At 35.3% G+C, this 22,844-nt stretch overlaps 2 protein-coding genes across 3 annotated transcripts; one reads left to right on the top strand and one right to left on the bottom strand.

Moving 5' to 3' along the window:
- The first annotated feature begins 40 nt into the window (after positions 1-40).
- LOC132131731 (uncharacterized) lies at positions 41-9,802 on the top strand. 2 transcript variants are annotated; one of them, XM_059543824.1, is made up of 14 exons: positions 56-109; positions 786-946; positions 1,030-1,243; positions 1,543-1,618; positions 1,901-2,175; positions 2,265-2,402; positions 2,880-2,959; positions 3,104-3,184; positions 3,262-3,476; positions 3,664-3,757; positions 3,841-4,003; positions 4,090-4,190; positions 4,322-4,472; positions 9,031-9,802. In XM_059543824.1, the coding sequence occupies exons 1-14, from the start codon at positions 74-76 to the stop codon at positions 9,154-9,156; spliced, it is 1,911 nt and encodes a 636-aa protein (XP_059399807.1). In that variant the 5' UTR covers positions 56-73; the 3' UTR covers positions 9,157-9,802. The 2 variants fall into 2 exon arrangements, with proteins under 2 accessions (XP_059399808.1, XP_059399807.1); XM_059543825.1 differs by lacking the exon at positions 786-946 and having other exon boundaries at positions 41-109.
- Positions 9,803-9,805: 3 nt separating this feature from the next.
- LOC132131733 (uncharacterized) lies at positions 9,806-13,652 on the bottom strand. The gene is made up of 7 exons (XM_059543828.1): positions 13,562-13,652; positions 11,402-12,102; positions 11,072-11,117; positions 10,882-10,973; positions 10,578-10,688; positions 10,190-10,466; positions 9,806-10,098 (listed from the first exon to the last, which is right to left on the bottom strand). The coding sequence occupies exons 1-7, from the start codon at positions 13,595-13,597 to the stop codon at positions 9,892-9,894; spliced, it is 1,470 nt and encodes a 489-aa protein (XP_059399811.1). The 5' UTR covers positions 13,598-13,652; the 3' UTR covers positions 9,806-9,891.
- Between the last annotated feature and the right edge of the window lie 9,192 nt (positions 13,653-22,844).

The following is a 22,844-nucleotide window of genomic DNA, read 5'->3' as shown; positions in this document are numbered from 1 at the left end:
AGGGATGAAGGGAAGGCGCGTCCTTCTTGTTACCGTCATCAGCGCGAGCCCCAGACCGAGTGGATCGATCGAAATGGCAGAGCAGAGACATGCGGGTGATGGATCACAGGTATGTATTATTGATCGCTTTCTTCAAGTTCACTAGATAGACTGATAACTATATGTAACTATGTGTATCAGCGCGTTTGCTCAAGTTAAGTAAGTTAGAGATCAATTAATGTGGCGATTAGCTAATCGCCGACGCAACGTTAAGTGTGTCGGCGGCTGTACATTTCTCTCAATATGCACACCTTTCACGTTGATTAATAAATAATAATTATTATTCTCCACGCCCTAGTTGTATTATGGACTATAAGCGATGCCAAAGGTGTTTCTCAAAATATACTGTAAATTGAAAACAAATGCCTTGTATGTGCAAACATAATTTGAAATAAACCTCTTTCTGATTCCGAACAAGTTGATTTATATACAGTAGGTCACATCCCTATAGACTATGTTTAAAAGCTGTGATGTTTATATGATACATTGTTAATGCACTTGTTCTAGATCAGTTGTGTGAAACTCAATTCCTGGAGGGCCACAGCTCTGCACAGTTTAGCTCAAACCAGCTCCATCCCACACCTGTTTGGAGGTTTCTAGTAATCCTGAAGATCTTGATTAGCTGAATCAGATGTGTTTGATTAGGGTTTGAGCTAAACTGTGCAGAGCTGCAGCCCTGCAGGAACTGAGTATAAAACCCCTTATCTAGATAATCCTATATGATTTTGTCATGACATATTTAACAGAGAGAATATTCAGATGTCTGTACAGCTGCACAGAATTTAATAGGTCTTCTGACCCAAAGCCTTGGTCAGATTCAGTCAGCTCAGGGTCAGCAGCAGCAGCCACAACAACGACAGCAGCCTCCTGCTATTTCTCAGCCTCGAATAGAGCAGGATATGGCCAGGTTGCCGCATCCACATCTAATTATTTTAACAATTGTCTTTTGAATGTTTAATATTATAATTAACATTGTTTTATTATTTGTAGATCTTTTCCTGGGATGTTTAAAAAATCAAAGAAGAAAACTCCAAATCCACAAATACATGTGAAAGCCACACCTTGGAAACCATTTGCTGTTTCCATATATTTAATGAGCAGCAACACTGACACCTCACCCACACCTTCTGAAGAGCTTGAACTACTCCAGGCCGGACTAGGAAAACGGGTGATTACAATTTCATCCAATGTGAACCATTCGGATGTAAGTTCATTTTATAGTACAATCTAATTTGTTAGTTTGTGCCATCTGATTTTAGAGCAGGATTATTTCTATATCACCCTGCGAATAATATATAATTAACTGCTTCAAAGTAATATTCCACTTTCAAAACATGCTGAGATGAATGAACATAATTTGCTTAGGCTAAACATAGTAAAATGTGAATTAGTATGTATAAAAATGACAAACAAATGCACGTAAAATTTTCAATGTGATAAAGATTTAGTTTTTACTTTGTGTGGTTGTTTGAGAACCCTTGTTCTGTTTCATGTTTATTTCAGTTATGCAAGCTCCTTGAAGCTGAATTTCCAAAGATGAAGTCACTTACTGGAGGGTGGTTACTTTATAAGGCACCAGGTATGCTGTACTGTCTACCAGAACAGACACAAACATGAATATCTGAGTAGAGTATACTGTAGTGTAAGTAATTTCCATAGGTAGTTATTAATTGAACATTTCCCCGGGCATTCTAACCTTAAATCCCAGGCTACATCCTTTTTTAATAATAGTACACAGGGAAGTGTTAATAGAATATGGGAAGCACTGTTTTTTGACATCGTTTTAACTACAGTATAAAGCCCAATTATATAGTAAAGACCTTTTATTGCTGGATTTGTTAATGTGTTTTTAAATTATCAGGTGGGAATGGAAGAAGAAAGCTTACTGTTGTCCCTCCAGACTCAGAGGGTTATACAGGCAGCCTTCTCAAAATGGCTACCACCGCTGGAAGAACAGCACTGTATATGGTCCCTCTTCAAGATGAGTTATGTCTTGATCCACTGCCATTCTCAGCAGAAGAGTTTGCGAAGATGCCAAAGGTTGAGTGTCGTACTTGTAAAACCACAATGCCACTACCAGTTTTGTACTTGCATGTTAAATCTTGTGGTGGCTGCACACAGTCAGCTAATGATGAGGTATGTTGTTTACACAACATTTACACAAATGTTGTTTTTCAGTTAAGTTTTCTTTTAGGCAGAATATATATCTCGTTTTGTCATTTCAGACTACTGAAGATGATGATGATGATGTAAAAGTAGTTGGTGAGATTACCAGAGCAGTTACCCCTACAGCCCCAGCTTCTACACCTACACCCACCACTTCAATACAAACTTGTTCTCCTACACCCACCACAAGTTTTGAGGTGAGGTTTTAATTTTAATATAAGTGCATAAGGACCGGTGCAGTTAGTAAAATTAATTAGATGCCAAGTTAAGATTTTATTACTAACGGTAATGGTATTTTCTTTGTAGTGCCTTATTGTCAAGCACTTTTGATTAGTTGATTGTAATTATACTGTCTCTCATTGGTACATAAAGACCATTTTGCAAGAGGTAAATAACACTGGTTGAGAAGAATGCCCTATTTTTATAGTTTTAAAACACTACACAAATGTTAGAAGTCAATACAATTTACTAAACATTTAGAACTGAATCAGAATGTTTTTTGTAAAGTTAAAAAAACTGAAACAGCGAGTGCTTGTTTAGATCTTGCAAAATACTTGGTGACCAAAGTATTTAAAGTGACCAATTAAACAAATTGGATTTTGGAAATAACCAATTGTGTTTTAATTGGGATTTTATTGTATAATACTTAATCAGTTGTCCTTTTGCCATTATAGGATGAGGGACAGTGTCCCATTTGTTTAGACACATTTTCACAGACAGAGTTGCCCATGCATGCAAGTGTTTGTGGAGATAGGTAATTTTTAATGATTTGAAAAGTTATTTCATTTACAGACATTTAATAAGGTATGTATTAAAAACATGTTTTAGGTATTATAAGTGTATATAACATGTTGTAAATGTTCTAAGAAGTCAATCTAACCATTGGGTATATACTCAGTATATTACAGACACTGGATTATGAGAGCAGTCCTCCGTGTGGCACACCAGTACAGCAACACCAAGGCCCAGACATGAAATGGTACAGTCTATTTATTACATTTTAACAACCCTGAGACATCTGAATTCTTTACTAATCTTTTTATCCTGTTTTTATAGTCCAGATGATGTATTGCGTTTGTTGGCAAGAAGGGTAGATGACAGCAAGGATTTCAAGATCTGTGTTTCTCGAACTGACTTCTATCAAAGAGCTATGGTGCAGTGGCAAAGACAAAAGAGAGGAACCCCGGGCAATACTTTGCGTGTAACATTTTTGGGGGAAGCAGGTGTTGACACAGGTGCCATTCGTAAGGAATTTCTTTCAGGCAAGTTAGGTTCACAATCACATTATTAGGTTTTTAAATTCATCGTAACAATTTAAAGTTTAGAAAAACAATAAACAGTTACCACATGTGTCATTATGAGATTTGGTATGTTTTAATGTGCTTATAATTGTACAATGTAGTAAATAACATTCTTTTTTAACATGTACATTTGTATATTTGTTTGTAGATTTGATAGGTGAGATTGAGAAACACCTCTTTGAGCATAGAGGACACCAGAGAGGGAAGAGCCCCATCTACTCCCTAAGTAATCTGGAGAATGGATTTTTTAAGTTAGTAATATTTTACATTATAGTAACATGTCAGTTGTCATTTTTGCATACAACTAAATATTACTTTGTATTTTTTCTTTCAGGACTGCTGGAGAAGTGTTTTCGGTTAGTCTCGCTCAGGGTGGGCCTGCCCCCCGTTTCTTGAGGCCGTGGTGCTTTGATTATCTCTCATCTGGAGACTTGGATGAATCAACTCTCACTATAGATGATGTGGATGATGCTGAACTTTATCATTTGATTAAAAAGGTAGTAATTTTTTTCCAAATAAAATCTGATTTCATAAAAGCTTTATTTCTACGCAAGCACACCATTTTACGTGTTTGTGTTTTCAGGTGGAGGAAGAAGAAACCGATCTCTCTGCATGGAATGATCAAATAATTAACTGTGGTTTTACTGGGGCCATTAAACCTGAGAACAAAGAGGCCATAATAAGGTCAGAAAAAGTGTTATAACTTCTTTACATTTGAAACCTTGCAAACGGTTTTAATTTTGCTGCCTACCAGATATACTGATTAGCCACAACACTGTCTATATTATGCTAGAATTTCCTGGTTCTTTTTTCAGATCAATTGTGCTGCATGCAACTCTACGTTTGTTCCCTTTGTTGAAGCAAATCCGAAAAGGTCTTGAAGTCTACAATTTCGTGGACATCCTGGAAAACCATTCAGGACTTTGCCACCAGTTCTTTGTCCCTGATGTGGATGATGATGATAAGGTATCACTAACTGGAATAACATTTTAGAAATGGTTTTATTTTAGGAATATTATATATAGGAAAATTATTATTTGCTAAGTTGAAAAATAGTCAAACACTTTGTTCCTTACAAAAAATAATAGTAAGGTTTCAGCCAGTGACTCGAAAGCTATGACAACTACAAGTTGTGGTCTGTGAGTACGGACATTTTGCTAGGTATGTCCACGAAAGAATAAAAATCATAAGTCCTTGTTTAATTGTTCAAACGGGGCGAAGATCGTTCGCTTCGTCCGAGCAGTGAAAATGCCGCCGAAGAAGTTAAGTGATGTGGCTGAGGAAATCGATGACATTAAAGTCACGTTGGACTTCCTCAAAACACAGCTCACGGAGGTAAAGGAGCAACAGATCCGTATTTTGGATTTGGTGAAGGAGGTCCAGTCTCTTCGCATCCAGAACGCGGAGAAAGACATGAAAATAGTGCAGCTGGAGAATCGGGTTGCAGACCTCGAACAAAATTCGAGGATGAACGACATCATAATAACCGGGTTCACGGTGAAACCCCGATCGTATGCTCGCGCGGTGGACGTAAACATCAGAGATCCAGCAGCTGAGATTGATACCAGCTCGACAGAGCAACAAGTGGCGAGCTTTTTACAATCAAAAGGAATTGATCTGGATTGCAATAATGTTGAGGCTTGCCATGTGTTGCCGAGGAGGAAAGCCAGCGATAAATCTACTGTCATCATGAGATTTGCAAACAGGAAACACAAGATTGCGATTTTGAAGGAAGGAAAAAAGCTCAAAGGAACAAACGTTTATATCAATGAGCACCTCACAAAGCACAATGCAGATATCGCAAAGAAAGCCAGGTACCTGAGAAAAATGAAGAAAATACAACATACATGGACTGCCAACTGTAAAGTGTTTATAAAACTAAATGGAAGCCCAGAAGATGCGAAGGTATTGGTGGTGAGGGGTTTGGAAGAGCTGACTGAGTATGAGTAAACAAGGTTGTCAGGCTACTGGAATACGAGGTAAGCTGACTGACATACATACTCAAATAAGACACTCATCTGAAGCAGAAGATACAACCAGTCTGGAGTTGCAAACATTTGAACATACTGATTACATAAGTTTTGATATGGAATATGATATTGATCCGGACAAGAACTTTTTTACTTGTGCCAATAAAAACTGTGGCTACTATACAGATGAAATGCACAATCAAATTGATAAAGATGGCAGACTCTCCGTTATACATATAAACAGTAGAAGTCTCTATGCAAACTTTGAAAATATTAAGAACTATTTGCATGGTTTGTCACAACCATTTAGTATAATTGCTTTATCTGAAACATGGATGCATAAGGAGAAAAAAGAAAATTTTGAGTTGGATGGATATGATTTTGTACACATGGACCGAGAACATGGAGCAGGAGGAGGTGTTGCATTATTTGTGGACACTAACTTGAGATTTAGTGTTGTGGAGGATATGAGTCTCATTGTTGAAAATATATTTGAAAGTTTAACAATTGAGTTACATAGAGAACATAGGAAGAATGTGATTCTAAGTTGTATTTATAGAAAACCAGGCTCATGTGTTGAAAATTTTAGTGAATATATGGAGGAAATGTATATCAAAAAAGCTAGTAAAACAATCATTGTTTGTGGAGACTTCAACATAGATATGCTCAATCCAAATAAGCATAAATTGATAGAAAATTTCATTAGCACAATCTATAGCTTGAATTTGTACCCTAAAATCACTAGACCTACGAGGATAACGACCCATAGCGCTACACTAATTGATAATATTCTAACAAATGAAATCTTTAATGATGCAATAAGTGGAATATTAATAAGTGACATCAGTGATCATTTGCCCGTATTTACAGTGTTTGATAGCGATTGTAAGCCTCATCAGGAACCACTAAGTAAATTCAAAAGATTAAGATCAGAAGAGTCCTTGAATGATTTATCTGTACAAAATTGGGACGGTGTATATGACAAGAGCAATGTACATGATGCCTACGATGAGTTTATGAGAATATTTAAACAACTATATGACAAAAATTGTCCATTGAAGAAAATATGTACAATTTCAAATAAAAAAGGTCATCCCTGGATTACAAAGGGATTGAAAAATGCAATCAAAAAGAAGAACTTGCTTTATAAGGAGTTTTTTAAACAAAGAACCAAAGAGGCGGATAATAAGTACAAGAAATATAAAAATAAATTGACTAATATCTTGAGGAAAACTAAGAAAGATTATTACAATAAATTAATAGAAACTAAGAAATCTGATGTGAGGGAAATGTGGAAAATATTGAATAAAGTAATAAAAAAATCTTCTGGCCAGTTAAGTTATCCTAAATATTTTAATATGGGAGACAAAGACAATTATAATATGATAGAGGTGGCAAATACTTTCAATACATTTTTTGTTAATATTGGGAAAGAGCTGGCAGAGAATATTCCTGACCCCAGAAATGATCAATATGGTTATTGCTCTATTGAAAGAAATGTAAATTCAATGTTCCTTTCTCCGGTGGAGGAAAGTGAGATAATTCAAATTGTTTCAAAATGTAAGAATAAAACTTCAAATGATTGTAACAATGTTGATATGACGGTGGTGAGAAATGTTATTGATGCCATTTCAAAACCTCTTACCTATATTTATAACTCATCATTTCAATCTGGCACATTCCCTAATCAAATGAAAATAGCAAAGGTCATTCCACTCTATAAATCAGGAGACAAACATCAATTTACAAACTATAGACCGGTTTCTCTGCTTCCACAATTTTCAAAAATTCTGGAAAAACTTTTTATCACTCGTCTTGACAACTTTTTGGAAAAAAATAATATATTTAATGAATGTCAGTATGGATTTAGAGCAAAAAGGGCAACATCACTTGCATTGTTAGATTTTATAGAAGAAATATCAAGTTCAGTAGATAACAAAATGCATACTATTGGAATATTTGTTGATTTACAGAAGGCGTTTGATACCATCAATCATGAAATTTTGTTAGGAAAATTAGAGCGATATGGGATCCGAGGAAAGGTATTAAACTGGATAAGAAGTTATTTGACTCAGCGAAAGCAGTTTGTGAAGCTGGGAGATTATTTTTCTGAATGCTTGGAAATTTCTTGTGGAGTCCCACAGGGGGCAGTGTTAGGCCCGATATTGTTTCTTATTTACATCAATGATTTATGCCAAGTGTCAAATGTATTGAAATTAGTGTTGTTTGCTGATGACACTAATATTTTTTGTTCAGGCAGTGATCTACAGTTGCTAGTGCAGGAGACAAATAAGGAATTAGAGAAGATTAAATTATGGTTTGATACAAACAAATTATCACTAAATTTAAAGAAAACAAAATTAATGATGTTTGGTAATGGTCGAAATAATTTGCAAATTGAAATTAAGATGGATGGAGTGGTCATTGAAAAGGTTAATGAAATAAAATTTTTAGGAGTTATCATTGACAATAAAGCGAACTGGAAACCACACATTAGTTATGTTAGGAGTAAGGTTTCAAGGAGTATAGCAATAATTGGCAGAGCAAGACCAGTTTTAAATCAGAAGTCTTTACGTATGCTTTATTGTTCATTAGTTTTGCCATACTTTACTTATTGTGTAGAAATGTGGGGAAATAATTATACAACAACAGTTCAGCCACTTGTCATTTTACAGAAGAGAGCTTTAAGGATCATTCATGGGGCGGGTTATAGGGAACATACTAATATATTTTTTATGGAGTCCAAATTACTAAAATTTAAAGATTTGGTGGATTTACAGACTGTGCAAATTCTATATAGGGCAAAGTGTAATGATTTACCTCAAAATGTACAAAAGTTATTTACTTGGAGAGAAGGAGGGTATGTGTTGAGAGGAAAACTAAATTTCATATTACCAATGGTACACAGTAGGAAGAAAAGTTTTTGTGTTTCCATACAAGGGGTGAAACTGTGGAATAACCTAAATGAGAAGCTTAAGAAATGTCCAAATATAAAACAATTCAGGAAAAGATTTAAAGAAATGATTTTTGAACGTTATAAAAATGAAGGAAATTGAGTTGGTTAAGCCAGAATGTCTGTTGCTAACATTTTGTATAAATGTATGAAGATTTATGTGTTTGTGTTTTGTAAAAAAAAAAAAAAAAAAAAAAAACTAATGTATTAAGAGTTTGAAAGAGGGGTGGGAATTAACAAGTGTTAAACTTCAGCCCACTCCTTTTTCAAGCAGCGGTGAACTTTATTTGTTGGATCATCAGTGTTTTTTCAATTATTGTTTTATGTTGTACATACTGTACACTTTTTCACTGTATGCTTGAAAATAAAAAAATAAATAAATAGTAGAAAATGGATTGCTCTTAATACCTCAGTAATGGTTTCCTGTAGCTTATTGGTTAGATAACAGTGCTAGCATAGCCCAAGGGCTTGGGTTCGATCTCAGGGATTGCACATACTTAAAACAAATGTTATTATAGTAATAAAGTAGCTTTGGATAAAAGTCAAATGCATATGTGTATATGTACCTGAAAATGGAATCCCCCCCCCCCCCCCCCCACAGGCTGATACAGACTTCATCATGCAGAACATTCTTCCGAAAATGTCGGAGAAGGGATCAGTACGAGAGACTTATGAAACAGCTATAATCAACTTTCTGCAAGACTTTCTCCAAGAAATTGAAAGCTGACAGTTGATTTAGTATAAATATTGTTAAAAAAAACTGCAGATTACACAAATTAATGTTAAAATGTAATTGATCTAATTCAGACAATACCAACCCTAGAGATAACAAGTTCTTTTGCTTGTAGAGGATAACCCTGACGGAGACATCCTGCCCTTAACTGTCCCCGGTGTTATGCAATGGCTCACTGGCCAGGGACACAAACCTCTTCTAATGTCAGAACTTAAAGAATTCAAAATTTCTCTTCATTTTGACCATGAGTGTATGCAGAGGATGCCAGAACATAAAATATGCTTCCCAGTTGTAAGTGCCTGTGCCAGAAAAATTACATTTCCCACAGTACACATGGGTGACTACAGTTCTTTTAAATCAGTCATGTTGCAAGCCATTCAGTTTGACGACGGTTTTAACAGAATTTAAAATGCTGCTTAATGTATGGAATTGTACATTTTCAGGAAAAAAACCTTTTATACATTGGTAAATGTTCTTATGGTTTTGAAATTTACTGTGTATGTGTAGAGAACACAACGTGTTACATATTGTAAAATTTTATATCTTAATGCATGTGTTAAGAGAACACAAGTTGTTATACAAGTCTTTTTCTGCTTTAAATATAGCCAATACAAAAAATAAAACAAGCATGCAATGTCAACTTGTTTGTTTTTTATTGAATTGGATGTTAATTTGCTTCTAAATGGATCATTTGGTCACTAGTCATTTCAATGATTGATTTAGTGTCAATTAAGAATGAAGCAGAACAAAATTCAAAACTTCTAAATACTTGTCTCTTCCATAGTTTTGAGAGTGTGAGGTTGGGTTAAAAAAAGTTTGAATTTGGGCCTTAAGTTCTTCAGTTAAGGGGCATTCGACTGGAGGAACTACAATTCCTGTCCACGGCTGGTCAGAGATACTGTCTGTGTCCCAGTCAGAGTCGTCGTCTTGTGCAATCTGTTAAAAGTTGGTAATAGGTTATGGACATTGGGGCAATATCTTGCTTGAAAACATTACATACATTAAAAGACACAAATTCTTAAAATACCTCAGATTGGACTGGAGGAGGGACAGGGTTTTGCAGGAGTCCAATTTCCCACAACTGGTCTGGGCTTCTATTACTCTCTGTGCGGAGAGGATGGTTATTCCACCCACTAGTAAAGGAGTCAAGGCTGGCCTGGAGACGAGGCAGGAACACAAACTGACAGCAAAAGAGGTGAAGGCTGTTGGTTGGCTCTAGTAATCCTTCCTCTTCAAGGCTGTGCAAAACATCATAATAGATGTTTGTAACTGCCATCCATATGTCACGCCAAAGGCGCTCAATGCTAAAAATGGAAGAGAAAACAGTGTGTAATGTTGAACACAAGTCATCATTCTTAGAAACAGAACACTTTAACATTCATATCAAACTTTAACTAATTTATCTAGCTGCTTACCGCTGGTTATGCATGCTTTTTCCTGAGATGTAGCTTCCCCTGCCACAACCACGCACAGAAAACATACATCTGGCAATCTCTACATTTTCAACTCCTTGGTCTCCTCGAACTCTAAATGCAAAAAAATTAAATATGACAAGGTATTTTAGAAAAGAAACCTAACAGTATTTAAAAAACGTATGTTAACCATGTTTAAACAAGCAGGGATTCATTTACATTTAGCTTACGCTTTTATCCAAAGTGACATTCACGTTACTGGAGGTAGCAAAGCATTCATACACACTCATGATGTAAGTTGTCTTACCTCAATGGAAACCCATGTCTCTCCACTGACTGAAGGAAGAAACCGAGGGCAGTGGATGCCTTGTTATCGGTTGCAGGTCCAAGGTACATGATCTGAGAGACAAAGTAAAGTTAGACTTATGCATTCCATCAGAAATTTGATTTGTACAAAATTTATAGGCCAACAATGCATTAAAGAAAGAGAAAAATACCTTTCTGGAGTACCCATCAATGGCACCGAATATCACAAGGCCATATCTGATAAAAGATAATCTGTTATTACCAGTTGAAATGCGTATGTAAACTGTAGAGAGAAACTCACATGCATAATAAGTCATTTTTAAGGATTAAAAATATCAAAAAAAATCTTGGGCATTACTTATATTCCTTAATACATTTTCAAAGAATTTAAATAGAATTAGAAAACTCAGAAACTCAAAAATAATGACTTCACATAATGTAATGTGATCACAATATGTGATATTTTCACAGAAAGCGTCACATACTTTAATCAGTAGCATTACAACAATGGCTTGACATACCTTATCAGCTTATGGTTTGTGTCTATGTGAACAACATGAAGAGGGCCCTTGACGGAATAAGTCCTTCTGACTACACATCTCAATTGTGTAATTCTTGCTAGTATTCCAGCAGAGTCCACTCGATGCATGGAATCCCAAACTCTTGTCCATGGCACACGATGACCCAAGGCTTGTAAGTGTCCCTTCATCATTCTATGGCCTAGGTGTGGACTTTTAGCTTTGATTGACCTCACTAGGTTGTCAAGTTCTTCATCTGTGATTTTACTGTAGGTGTCCTTTAGAGAAATGCCATACTCAGTGAGGCGACGTTTGATTGTCCTTGTTGACACACCAAGAAGCTCGGCAATACATGGAACAGATAGCTGCATATTAACTAGGTACTGAAGATGTTCTCTGGAAATAATAAACTTTGGGGGCCCCTTAACTCCAAATTCCACTTCAAGGGCAGTAACAGGTTCATTGTTATTGTCAATATGCCTATCCACTGTGTTTTTCAAGGTTGACAGTTCACCAAGGAGTTCCTCTGGGACTGAAATTTGATCATAGACTGATGAAATGAAGAGAAGCTCATGACTGCATAAAAACTCCAAATAATCTAAATCTAGGGGTAGGCGACTCATTGTATCCTGCAGTTTGGATAGCAGTCTTTCCATGATCATCCTTCCCAGCTGGTGACTTGTGGCATCATTAGGTCCATGGACCTAAAGATAAGAATTTATTTGATTAAATGTATAAAAAATGATTTACAAATTGATATGCGAGTCAGCTAAAGTTAAAACACCCTTAGGAGTTTGGCTGGTGTGTGCGTGTTGAGTTCTGTGCATGCATCTGTGTGTGTTTTGTGCACGATTGTTTCTTATTTGAGTGTTTTCATGATTCTGATCAGTAGGAAGTGCTGCTCTATGTAAAAGCAGTTCGAGTTTGAATCACTTATAACGTGCATTTGAAAAAGCAACACCAGTCGAACATCCTCTCCATTATTATTAATATACTTTATTATCATGAAAATACCTGAGAAGGTTTTAGGAATATTGATAAAATGATGTCCATATGCATCTCCTATAATTAGTTATGTGTGTTATTGTCTTCCTCTACTGCGCTTATTTTGAGTTTTCGCACGAGAGCGACCTCTAGCTTTCGGGTGCAACAGTATTTTACCTATTTCACCCACAAGCTGTTCATAAATCATGTACAATATAATGTCTGTTAATCGTGGCAGCCTTATTTGTGCTGACGCCTAGGTAAAGGTTGCAGCAGTTACTCTTAAAGGAGAACTCCGGTCAATTTTAACATTGAGCTCATTTTTTTGTCAATTTGGAGTGCTGTCAGTACAGAGAACAACGACAAAAATCGGTGTTGCCAACACCGTGTTATCCTCTTTTTAAAATTTGCACCCTGTTGACTTCAATGGGACAATATTTAAACCTGCTTCTAGCCTCTTAACATCCTTGATGTGTCATTACAATTGCACAGGTCATGTGAGTGATTCCTTCAGAGTGAATCTGACTGCAGTAGATGTGAAAGAAATGGATAAAAATGATGTTATTTAAGCCAGCGCATCCTGATTTCGGTTGAAGTCCAAAGTAGTCGATTGTCGAGTTCACGCGCATAGGTTTAGTTAACAATGATCACGCGCGTGAACTCGGCAATCGACTACTTTGGACTTCAACCGAAATCAGGATGCGCTGGCTTAAATAACATCATTTCTATCCATTTCTTTCACATCTACTGCAGTCAGATTAAAAAGAGGATAACACGGTGTTGGCAACACCGATTTCTGTCGTTGTTCTTTGTACTAACATCACTCCAAATTGACAAAAAAATGAGCTCAATGTTAAAATTGACCGGAGTTCTCCTTTAACGTCTCAGGTCAAAGAACTACGGGTCACATGACAACAGAAACGTATGTCTGAATACTATATTGTGCCTTTTTTGCGGATTACATTTAAAGATTTCAGATGCAAAAAGCCTCTACAGGCCCATAAAAAAATGAGATTATGATGTTCAGTGAAAGCTCTCCACACATGTGTTGCTATGTGTTACTCAAATAATTTTACTTCAAAACCCCGCTAATACCACGCTCTGGCCGGCCTGAAGTATCTGTTATTAATAATATAGGAGTCTAATAATAATAAGAAGAAAGCGATCAATAATACATACCTGTGATCCATCACCCGCATGTCTCTGCTCTGCCATTTCGATCGATCCACTCGGTCTGGGGCTCGCGCTGATGACGTAACAAGAAGGACGCGCCTTCCCTTCATCCCTTGTACACACCCTAACGGCTCTGAGACACACCCCAACCTCTTGACCCCTCCCCCACGTCAAATCAGGGACACAAAGCGAGGCACATAGAAAAATGAAGCGCAAAGGAAAACTTGCGCCGCAAAGGCACGGATGAATGAAACGCGGATTTAAAGGAGCGGCGCAAAGGGAAATATGTGTTGCAAAGTCAATGCTGCTGAAGTTTTACTTTGCTAAACTTTATTTTTTTCTCCCAGTGGTTAACTTTTCTTTTGCAATTATATTTTTTACTTGCAAAAAAGCATTTTTTTCTCAATACTCTATTTTTATTTGCAAAACATATTTTTTTTTTGCAAAACATTTTTTTTTTTTTGCAAAACATTGTTTTATTTTGCAGATATATATGGCCCTATTTTGACTCCATAGAAAAACATCATCAAAGTAGTGCATGTGACATCAGAGGGTCAGTTAGAATTTGTTGAAGCATCGAAAATACATTTTGGTCCAAAAATAGCAAAAACTATAACTTTATTCAGCATTGTCTTCTCTTCCGTGTCTGTTGTGAGAGAGTTCAAAACAAAGCAGTTTGTGATATCCGGTTCGTGAACGAATCATTCGATGTAACCGGATCTTCTTGAACCAGTTCACCAAATCGAACTGAATCGTTTGAAATGGTTCGCATCTCCAATACGCATTAATCCACAAATGACTTAAGCTGTTAACTTGTTTAATGTGGCTGACACTCCCTCTGAGTTCAAACAAACCAATATCCCGGAGTAATTCATTTACTCAAACAGTACACTGACTGAACTGCTGTGAAGAGAGAACTGAAGATGAACACCGAGCCGAGCCAGATAACGAACAAAACATTGACTCGTTCACGAGTTTTTTTTTTTTTAATACATTAAATACATACAATTAGAAGAATATGGTTTTATATAAAGCCTAACTCTAAAGTTTTAAAAATGGTTGTATATATTCAATGTATTCAATTGTTGTGTATGGAAGAACTGAAGTACAAAGTTACAAAGTGTCTGCATCTTGCATTACTAGTCTTAAAGTTCAGCTTCTGAGTCAAACTGAAAGCTGCTGTGGTCGGTTTTCTTCAGAAACGTGGTTTTATCTGCTCAGTGGACAGACACTCTGTGCATGAGAGAACTGGTATTTAGGACATGAAGTCTGTATGTGAAGCTTCTTCCTGCTTTTATGCACAACTCTGACACTTTGACCTACAGGACCAGTGAAACATGACGAGAAAGTGTTGTTGACAAAGAGGTAGATGTACGATAAATAATAGAAACACAATGACCATATTTTAACTCTCTCTCTCTCTCTCTCTCTCTCTCTCTCTCTCTCTCTCTATATATATATATATATATATATATATATATATATATATATATATAGAGTACAGACCAAAAGTTTGGACACACCTTCTCATTCAAAGAGTTTTCTTTATTTTCATGACTATGAAAATTGTAGATTCACACTGAAGGCATCAAAACTATGAATTAACACATGTGGAATTATATATGGAATTATATACATAACATAAAAGTGTGAAACAACTGAAAATATGTCATATTCTAGGTTCTTCAAAGTAGCCACCTTTTGCTTTGATTACTGCTTTGCACACTCTTGGCTTTCTCTTGATGAGCTTCAAGAGGTAGTCACCTGAAATGGTCTTCCAACAGTCTTGAAGGAGTTCCCCGAGAGATGCTTAGCACTTGTTGGCCCTTTTGCCTTCTGTCTGCGGTCCAGCTCACCCCTAAACCATCTCGATTGGGTTCAGGTCCGGTGACTGTGGAGGCCAGGTCATCTGGCGCAGCACCCCATCACTCTCCTTCTTGGTCAAATAGTCCTTGATGCCTTCAGTGTGACTCTACAATTTTCATAGTCATGAAAATAAAGAAAACTCTTTGAATGAGAAGGTGTGTCCAAACTTTTGGTCTGTACTGTATATATATATATAATTCCATACTGTATCCAGACCCTGGAGCACAAACCAGTCGCTGTGGTATATGTTTAGCATTTGCCTAAAAAAAAATTGTCTGGGTCACAATTATCGATTTTCTTTTATACCAAAAATCATTAGGATATCAAATAAAGATCATGGTCCATGAAGAAATTTTGTAAAATTCCCATCATGATTATATCAAAACTTTTTTTATCAGTAATATGCTTTGCTAAGAACTTCATTTGGACAATTTTGAAAGCAAGTTTCTCAATATTTAGTTTTTTCCTTGCACCCTCAGATTCCAGTTTGCAAACTCTTAGTAAAGGACCTTGAGAATCATTCACCTGCTGTGCAAAAACAAATAAAATAAAATAAAATAAAAACCCCAGTTGTATCCAACCTTAAATTCTGCTTACTTATTATGTCATATCTATTAGACAATAAAGACATCATCTACAGTAGTAGATTTTCACTGATGATTGACTGTTGAGATTTGGTAAAACCTCTAAACTGATACATATTATTGACATCAGTGGGTCCATTTTCACACTGTCAGTCAAAATCCAATTATTTGTGCATCCTATTGGAATCACATCTAAATGACTGACTGTCCACACTGTGTACAATATCACACAATCTGATTCATGTGTCTTGTTTTCCAGAATATCTGTATACCAAATCAGTGTCCCAATCTGTAGAGTCAGGGTCCTAGTGCCCCAAATTAATTTACAGGTTGTACACAATTTCACAGTGTGCTTTTTGTTTTGCAAAACTTCAATACCTTCACTAATTCATTCAGACAGTACACATACACTCATTTATAACGCTGCTTAATTATACTAAAAAGTCTCCACTAGTCTGCACCAGGCCACAGTGAAAGAAGGCATGAAACATTATCACTGGACCACAGACTGTCCAACTGTAAATGATTCAATAAATGCTATATACTGGATGAAAATGTGCACTCTTCTCTTACACACTCAAAAGAATGTACTTTTTATTCATGAAATGAGTACATAATTTTAGGGCAATGTACAAGTAGATTAATTTATTTATTTTAGGGATGCATGAAATAAAATGAAAATTCTGGGCCGAAAATTGAAATCAAAACTGCTTTTTGATCATTTAAATAATATAAAATAATTGTATGAGACTTGCATTAACTTTAATTCAACTCAATCATTTTAATGAAACTGAATTTAAAAATAAATACAAGCCAATAAAATACCCACATTTTTATTGTAATTAAGTCAGTAAACTTAGACAGAACATATATTAATATTAAATATCAATATTATTTTCATTCAGTTCTGTGCAACAGAATCAAATTTAACAGATTTTTTTTTTTAATTATCCAAATAATGTATAGTCTTACAACGCTATTATTATCAGAGCATGTGAGCCGAGCAGAGCATCATGAGAGGGCATTGCCCATTCAGTAGGCAATATTCATTCATTTTGTTTTACTTTTTTTGTTGTTTATGATTCCTGCAGAATTATTTGTAATTATTTTTGAGATAACAATGTCCATTACAATCTTTCAAATGAATGATTTTTGAACATTACAGGCCTCTATATTATTACATCCCTTCAGTCATGGCATCAAGCAATGCTTCTTTGCTTTCTCTAGTTCCTTAATCAAGTGTCTTGTGTAAGCAAAAGAAAAATAAAAAAAATCTCTAAATGATTCCTGAGCTCTTTGAGTCTTACTGATGCACTTTTGATGGCAGATGGTGGAGTGAATCATGGAAAGGTAGTTCTCTTTCTGTCGGTCATGTTCTACGTTCTACGCAGAGCGGGAATATAAGGAATTTATACACATAAAAACATGATATCAGGGTTTTAAAATAAAACATTTTCAAAAAGAACAACAGGCCTACAGTACGTCAAGATTGTTTAAACCAATGGGCATTAAGCTGTGGGAAAGCAGAAGATCAGAGACATAAAGTGGTCTCTTTAGACAAGCACCCAAAGCACGTGAAGTCTTTTTTTTAACACTAGATGGCGCGATATGCAGAGGTAAGCACACTTTCTATTAAACTGAGTCCTGCTGTTAGATTTAACTAAGCTGCACCATTGTATGACATCCCAATATCAACATTAAACAACTATTCAATATAATAGATGTTCCAGCAATCACTTCACCTCCTAATATGTAACTAAAAAACCCAAAGATGGATATATACAGTACAGACCAAACGTTTGGACACACCTTCTCATTCAAAGCGTTTTCTTTATTTTCATGACTATGAAAATTGTAGAGTCACACTGAAGGCATCAAGGGCTATTTGACCAAGAAGGAGAGTGATGGGGTGCTGCGCCAGATGACCTGGCCTCCACAGTCACTGGACCTGAACCCAATCCAGATGGTTTAGGGGTGAGCTGGACCGCAGACAGGAGGCAAAAGGGCCAACAAGTGCTAAGCATCTCTCGGGGAACTCCTTCAAGACTGTTGGAAGACCATTTCAGGTGACTACCTCTTGAAGCTCATCAAGAGAAAGCCAAGAGTGTGCAAAGCAGTAATCAAAGCAAAAGGTGGCTACTTTGAAGAACCTAGAATATGACATATTTTCAGTTGTTTCACACTTTTTTGTTATGTATATAATTCCATATATAATTCCACATGTGTTAATTCATAGTTTTGATGCCTTCAGTGTGAATCTACAATTTTCATAGTCATGAAAATAAAGAAAACTCTTTGAATGAGAAGGTGTGTCCAAACTTTTGGTCTGTACTGTATATTCTCTCTCCCTCTCTCTTCTTTTCTCTTTCTGTAGCTATATATATATATATATAACCGTTTGGTTCTCTATCTGTATGACAGCAGGCCAACATTTTGTCAGCAGAGTTTGTCATGTTTCATTGTGTTATCAAAAGTAGAACATATCAATTTTATTTGGCTGGACATTACTTAATATCACTGCCACAGAATGAATCACACAGCTGGATCTGATATTAATATTAATGATGGATCATCTTCTGATGCTGACAGAGACATACTCTACTACTTGATTCTCCTCTTCAACATCCTGTATAAAAACACATCAGAGAAAGACACAATTAAATATTTGATATTAAATAATCATCAATATTTGGAAAAGAAAAGGTATTGAATATTGTATTGTGTGGTAATACAAGCTAGAATTGCACAACTATACATTAAATTATAACCACGACACAAGATGAATAGGAAAAATGACAGTTTTGTAATTAAAAAATTATTTTGATAATAGTTAAATAATTTTAATACTCTCTTCCCTTTAACAGTTAATCAGTATATTTACTTTCCTTTCTTCTGCAGTTATTCTAGTTGTATTTTATTAGTTGGTCCCTGCTGTCTGACACTTTTAATATTTGTATTTATTTATTATAATATGTAATGTGATCCAGCACACTATGAAAGTTGATCTGGCTCCTTTATCCACCTTTAGATTCTCGAAGCCATAAGAAAACAATCATCTAGATGACCTGTACTCAAACGTCTTACACTCCATCGATAGAAAGTTAACTGTAAAAGGGTTTCTTTTGGAACTACATTAGCAGGCGAAAGTTTGTGAACCCTCTGCAGAATCTCAGCTATTTTTTTCTTGTGTACTAAATGTAAACATCTTTATGTAAGATATCTTACTCAGGACAGTACTAAATAAAAAAATAACACGCATTTTGTATGATTTCCTTTATTTTGTTAAAATTATACACATTTCACAGATTCTGCAAGTGGTTCACAAACTTTCGCATACCAAAGAAAATATGTGATACTGATGGATCATTATCATTCAGACAAAAACACAAGCGCTTACACTGATCTACGTCTGACTCACTGCTGAAATCATACACACACACACAACAGAAATGAATAATAAATGATCTTACTGATGCATGCGCTTTTCTTTCGTAGAACATTGGATCATGAATCATGACAGTAAAAGTGATCTCATCTTCATAAGTCTGACCTGTTTGGACGACAGAAATAGATTAACACTACATGACTCAACTTTTCTTTTTCTTTTTCCTTTTTTGTTCTTGTATGAGTTATTGTTAGGGCTGTCAAAGTTAAAGCGTTAATGTACACAATGAATTCAATAGTTTTAATGCTGCAAATTTTAGAACTGCATTAATGAATTGAATTTAAATGACCTTATTTTATGCTACAAGCAGAGTTAAAACGGCAAATAACAGACTCAGTTTTTGTTTGTGAGACGAGTAAAAAGCTGCACAAGCTAGATCAGTCAACAAAACAATAACCAAACACTTTATTAGTAACTAAATGGTGTTACGCTGTCAAAAAAAAAAAAAAAGTAGAGGTACAAAGAAGAAATTAGGGTGAGGACTATTTGTACTCTAAAAGGTACAGTTTTGTACTTTTCTTTCTGAGAGTATACATACATAAATGAAATTACATTATAATATGGGCTATCAATTAATCATATAATCATATTAATCATATAATCATACTTCATATATTTAGAGGAGATTTGAGTATATTATTGTTTGTTATAACACTTGCCTTCTTCATCAGTTTTTCTACATTTCCAGCAGATGCAGAAGATCGCAAATCCAGCGACAATCAACAGAGATCCAGCAACAGGAGCAGAGTTCAACTCTATCAGAGAGACGGAGACTGGAGGAACAGAAGAAGAGTAAAAGACTGACGGTCATTAATGTAAGTGACTGAATCAGTCTGATCTACAGCAGAAGACAGAGATCAGCTCAATGAATAACTTGTGGAAGAACCTGAACATGTGTGACAGAGCTGAGTGATGTCCAGATGTTGAGTCTGGTTGCTGATGGGATTGTTGAGCACACAGCTGTAGCTGTTTTTATCCTGATATTCCACCTCCAGAGGTAGAGAGAGACTGATGCTGAGATCAGACACACTGATGCTGGACAATAAACTGTTTCCTTTGTACCAGGAGAGAGTCACATGACCCACATTCACCACTGAACACACCAATGAACAATTCTGCTCTGAGGATGATGATGATGATGAAGATGAAGAGCACTGGGAAGAGTCTCTGCTGATGACAGGAACAGACAGACGAGCTGAAACAAACAGAAATCCTGGTAAATTTAGTCAACAATCTTATTTTGAGCTCAATGTTCAGTGTTTTTACAGTCAGTTTGTGTTTTTATCTCAAAATAAAAAATAAATAAACATTTCAATATGTAAATAGTTATATAAATATTCTGGTTTCAGCACCAGTTAAGCTGACTTGATAGGATTTGAGGCATAATGTAGATTACCAAAAAACAAACAAAAAACAAACAAATAAATAAATACAGTGAAATACTTAGAATGGAAGTCAACGGAGCCCATCAGTAAATGTTAAAATACCGTAGTAAAGACACAGTACATGAACAATAGCTGTATAAACAAAAATCACTAAAATAATTTATCCAATTTTATAACTTTATTTCCTAGACATTTTAACTCTTTAAACCTTAAAGTTACATGTATACTATAATTACAATTTAAACCGTTTACAGCTGAAATAATTCACAAGGTTTAACAAGAATTCATGTAAATGTGTTTATAATATTATAGGCTCCACATTTCTGTTTTTAAGTCTTCCCAAAATTCATTTGACGTTAGTGCCTTCATCATATTCTTGAGATTTGACAAATGACAAGAACAAATGATCTCTACTCACCATAGACAGAAACACTGAATGTTTTTGATGATTTTTTCGCTCCACTTATCTGTAGTTCATAGACTACAGCGTGTTCAGTTGTGATGATCAGAGATCCAGTTTGATCGTCCAGCTTCAGTCTGTCTCTGAATCTCCCGTCAGGAACATCAGATGTGAAGAAGATTTGCTTCTTTTTCTTCATTCTAACTATGAGAGACTTTTCAGCTGCAAATGTCCACAGTATGTCGTCGTATTCATATATTTCAGTAAGATCAGTGTGTAGAGTAACAGAATCTCCCTCCGTCACTGACACTGAATCACCAAACACACCTGATCAACAAACAGAGATTAAAGTAATTACAAAAGTAGGACATTTTAATTAATCAGCTGTTATTATTTCATTTCTTTTTTGACTGACTAGAAGAACTTTTCGGTTTAGCTCTTGAAGATAAAGAAAAATAAATATGTAACATGTCAACTGTTGTCTTTAAACTGCTGCGCTAAACTGTTAACTTCTATCTTTACAGAGAATCAAACAGACAGAGAAATAATTTCAGTGCTTATAGATTGCAGAAATATTATTATAGTTTTAATTAATATGGCAGCAGCATTTATGAAAAAAAAGAAGACAGATGTATTTGTTCTGTTTTGGCTTAGTTTCTTGTCCTGTGTTTCCCTTTTGGTGCCTGTTTGTTCCAATGATTATTATTGCGTTCACCTGTTGTTAGATTAATTATCATATTTAGTCTGTGGATATACAGTATATTCCCTGTTTTGTTCAGTTCTTGTGTTTCCTGAGCTTCTCCCTCCTGTTTTGTGGATTATTGAATAATAATAATGATGATAATAATAACATTCAAATGAAATGCATTACTCCTAAAAGAAAAAAAAAACATATGTTTGCAGTCATGTAAGTCATGGGAGTTTACTTTAGAGTAATGGAGCACTGAGAATAAACTTAATCTACCTTAAATGTAAAGTAAAACCAGGATCAAAATGGTTTATGGTTTAAATGTACATCTGCTTATTTCTAAACAAAATGTAAAGTTTGGTGCACCAGAAAGATTAGATATGCCTTGATTTAATCTCAATTTAAGATTCTTTTTTTTATGGTGCAACACATGCTTACTCTTTAATTTGTTTTAAATTCTCTGCTGTAGAGAAAAATCTATGTATAAATTTACATAATTTATTGAAAACAAATATAACAAATATTATTTTGAACAGAATTTTTAAAAATGGCCTGATATTTGAATGCACCTTAAAATATGTTTTTGTCATTCTGAGTCTCCATGCAAATCATTTACATTTACATCCCGAAAGGGTGCTATTAGTGTTTAAAATCTATTTTTTAGTACAAAAAGTGTAGCACCACAGTTTTAACCTTTTTTCTGAGTATAACAGAATATTTTATTCTCCTTTATTACTCTGTGTTTTTTTTAATAAACCATAAAAATGTTTTTATAACTTACCAATCAGACGCCAGCAGCACAAACAGAACAAAACAAACATATGAAACATTTTCGTCAGTATTTCAGCGTTTAATCTGATGAAACTATCCGCTGAAAACACTCAAGCTATAATGAATCCTCCCTCAACAGTTTGACCCTCC

Source organism: Carassius carassius, chromosome 48 (genome assembly GCF_963082965.1).
Source record: "Carassius carassius chromosome 48, fCarCar2.1, whole genome shotgun sequence".
Taxonomy (NCBI): domain Eukaryota; kingdom Metazoa; phylum Chordata; class Actinopteri; order Cypriniformes; family Cyprinidae; genus Carassius; species Carassius carassius.
This window is presented reverse-complemented; position numbering and strand designations above follow the sequence as displayed.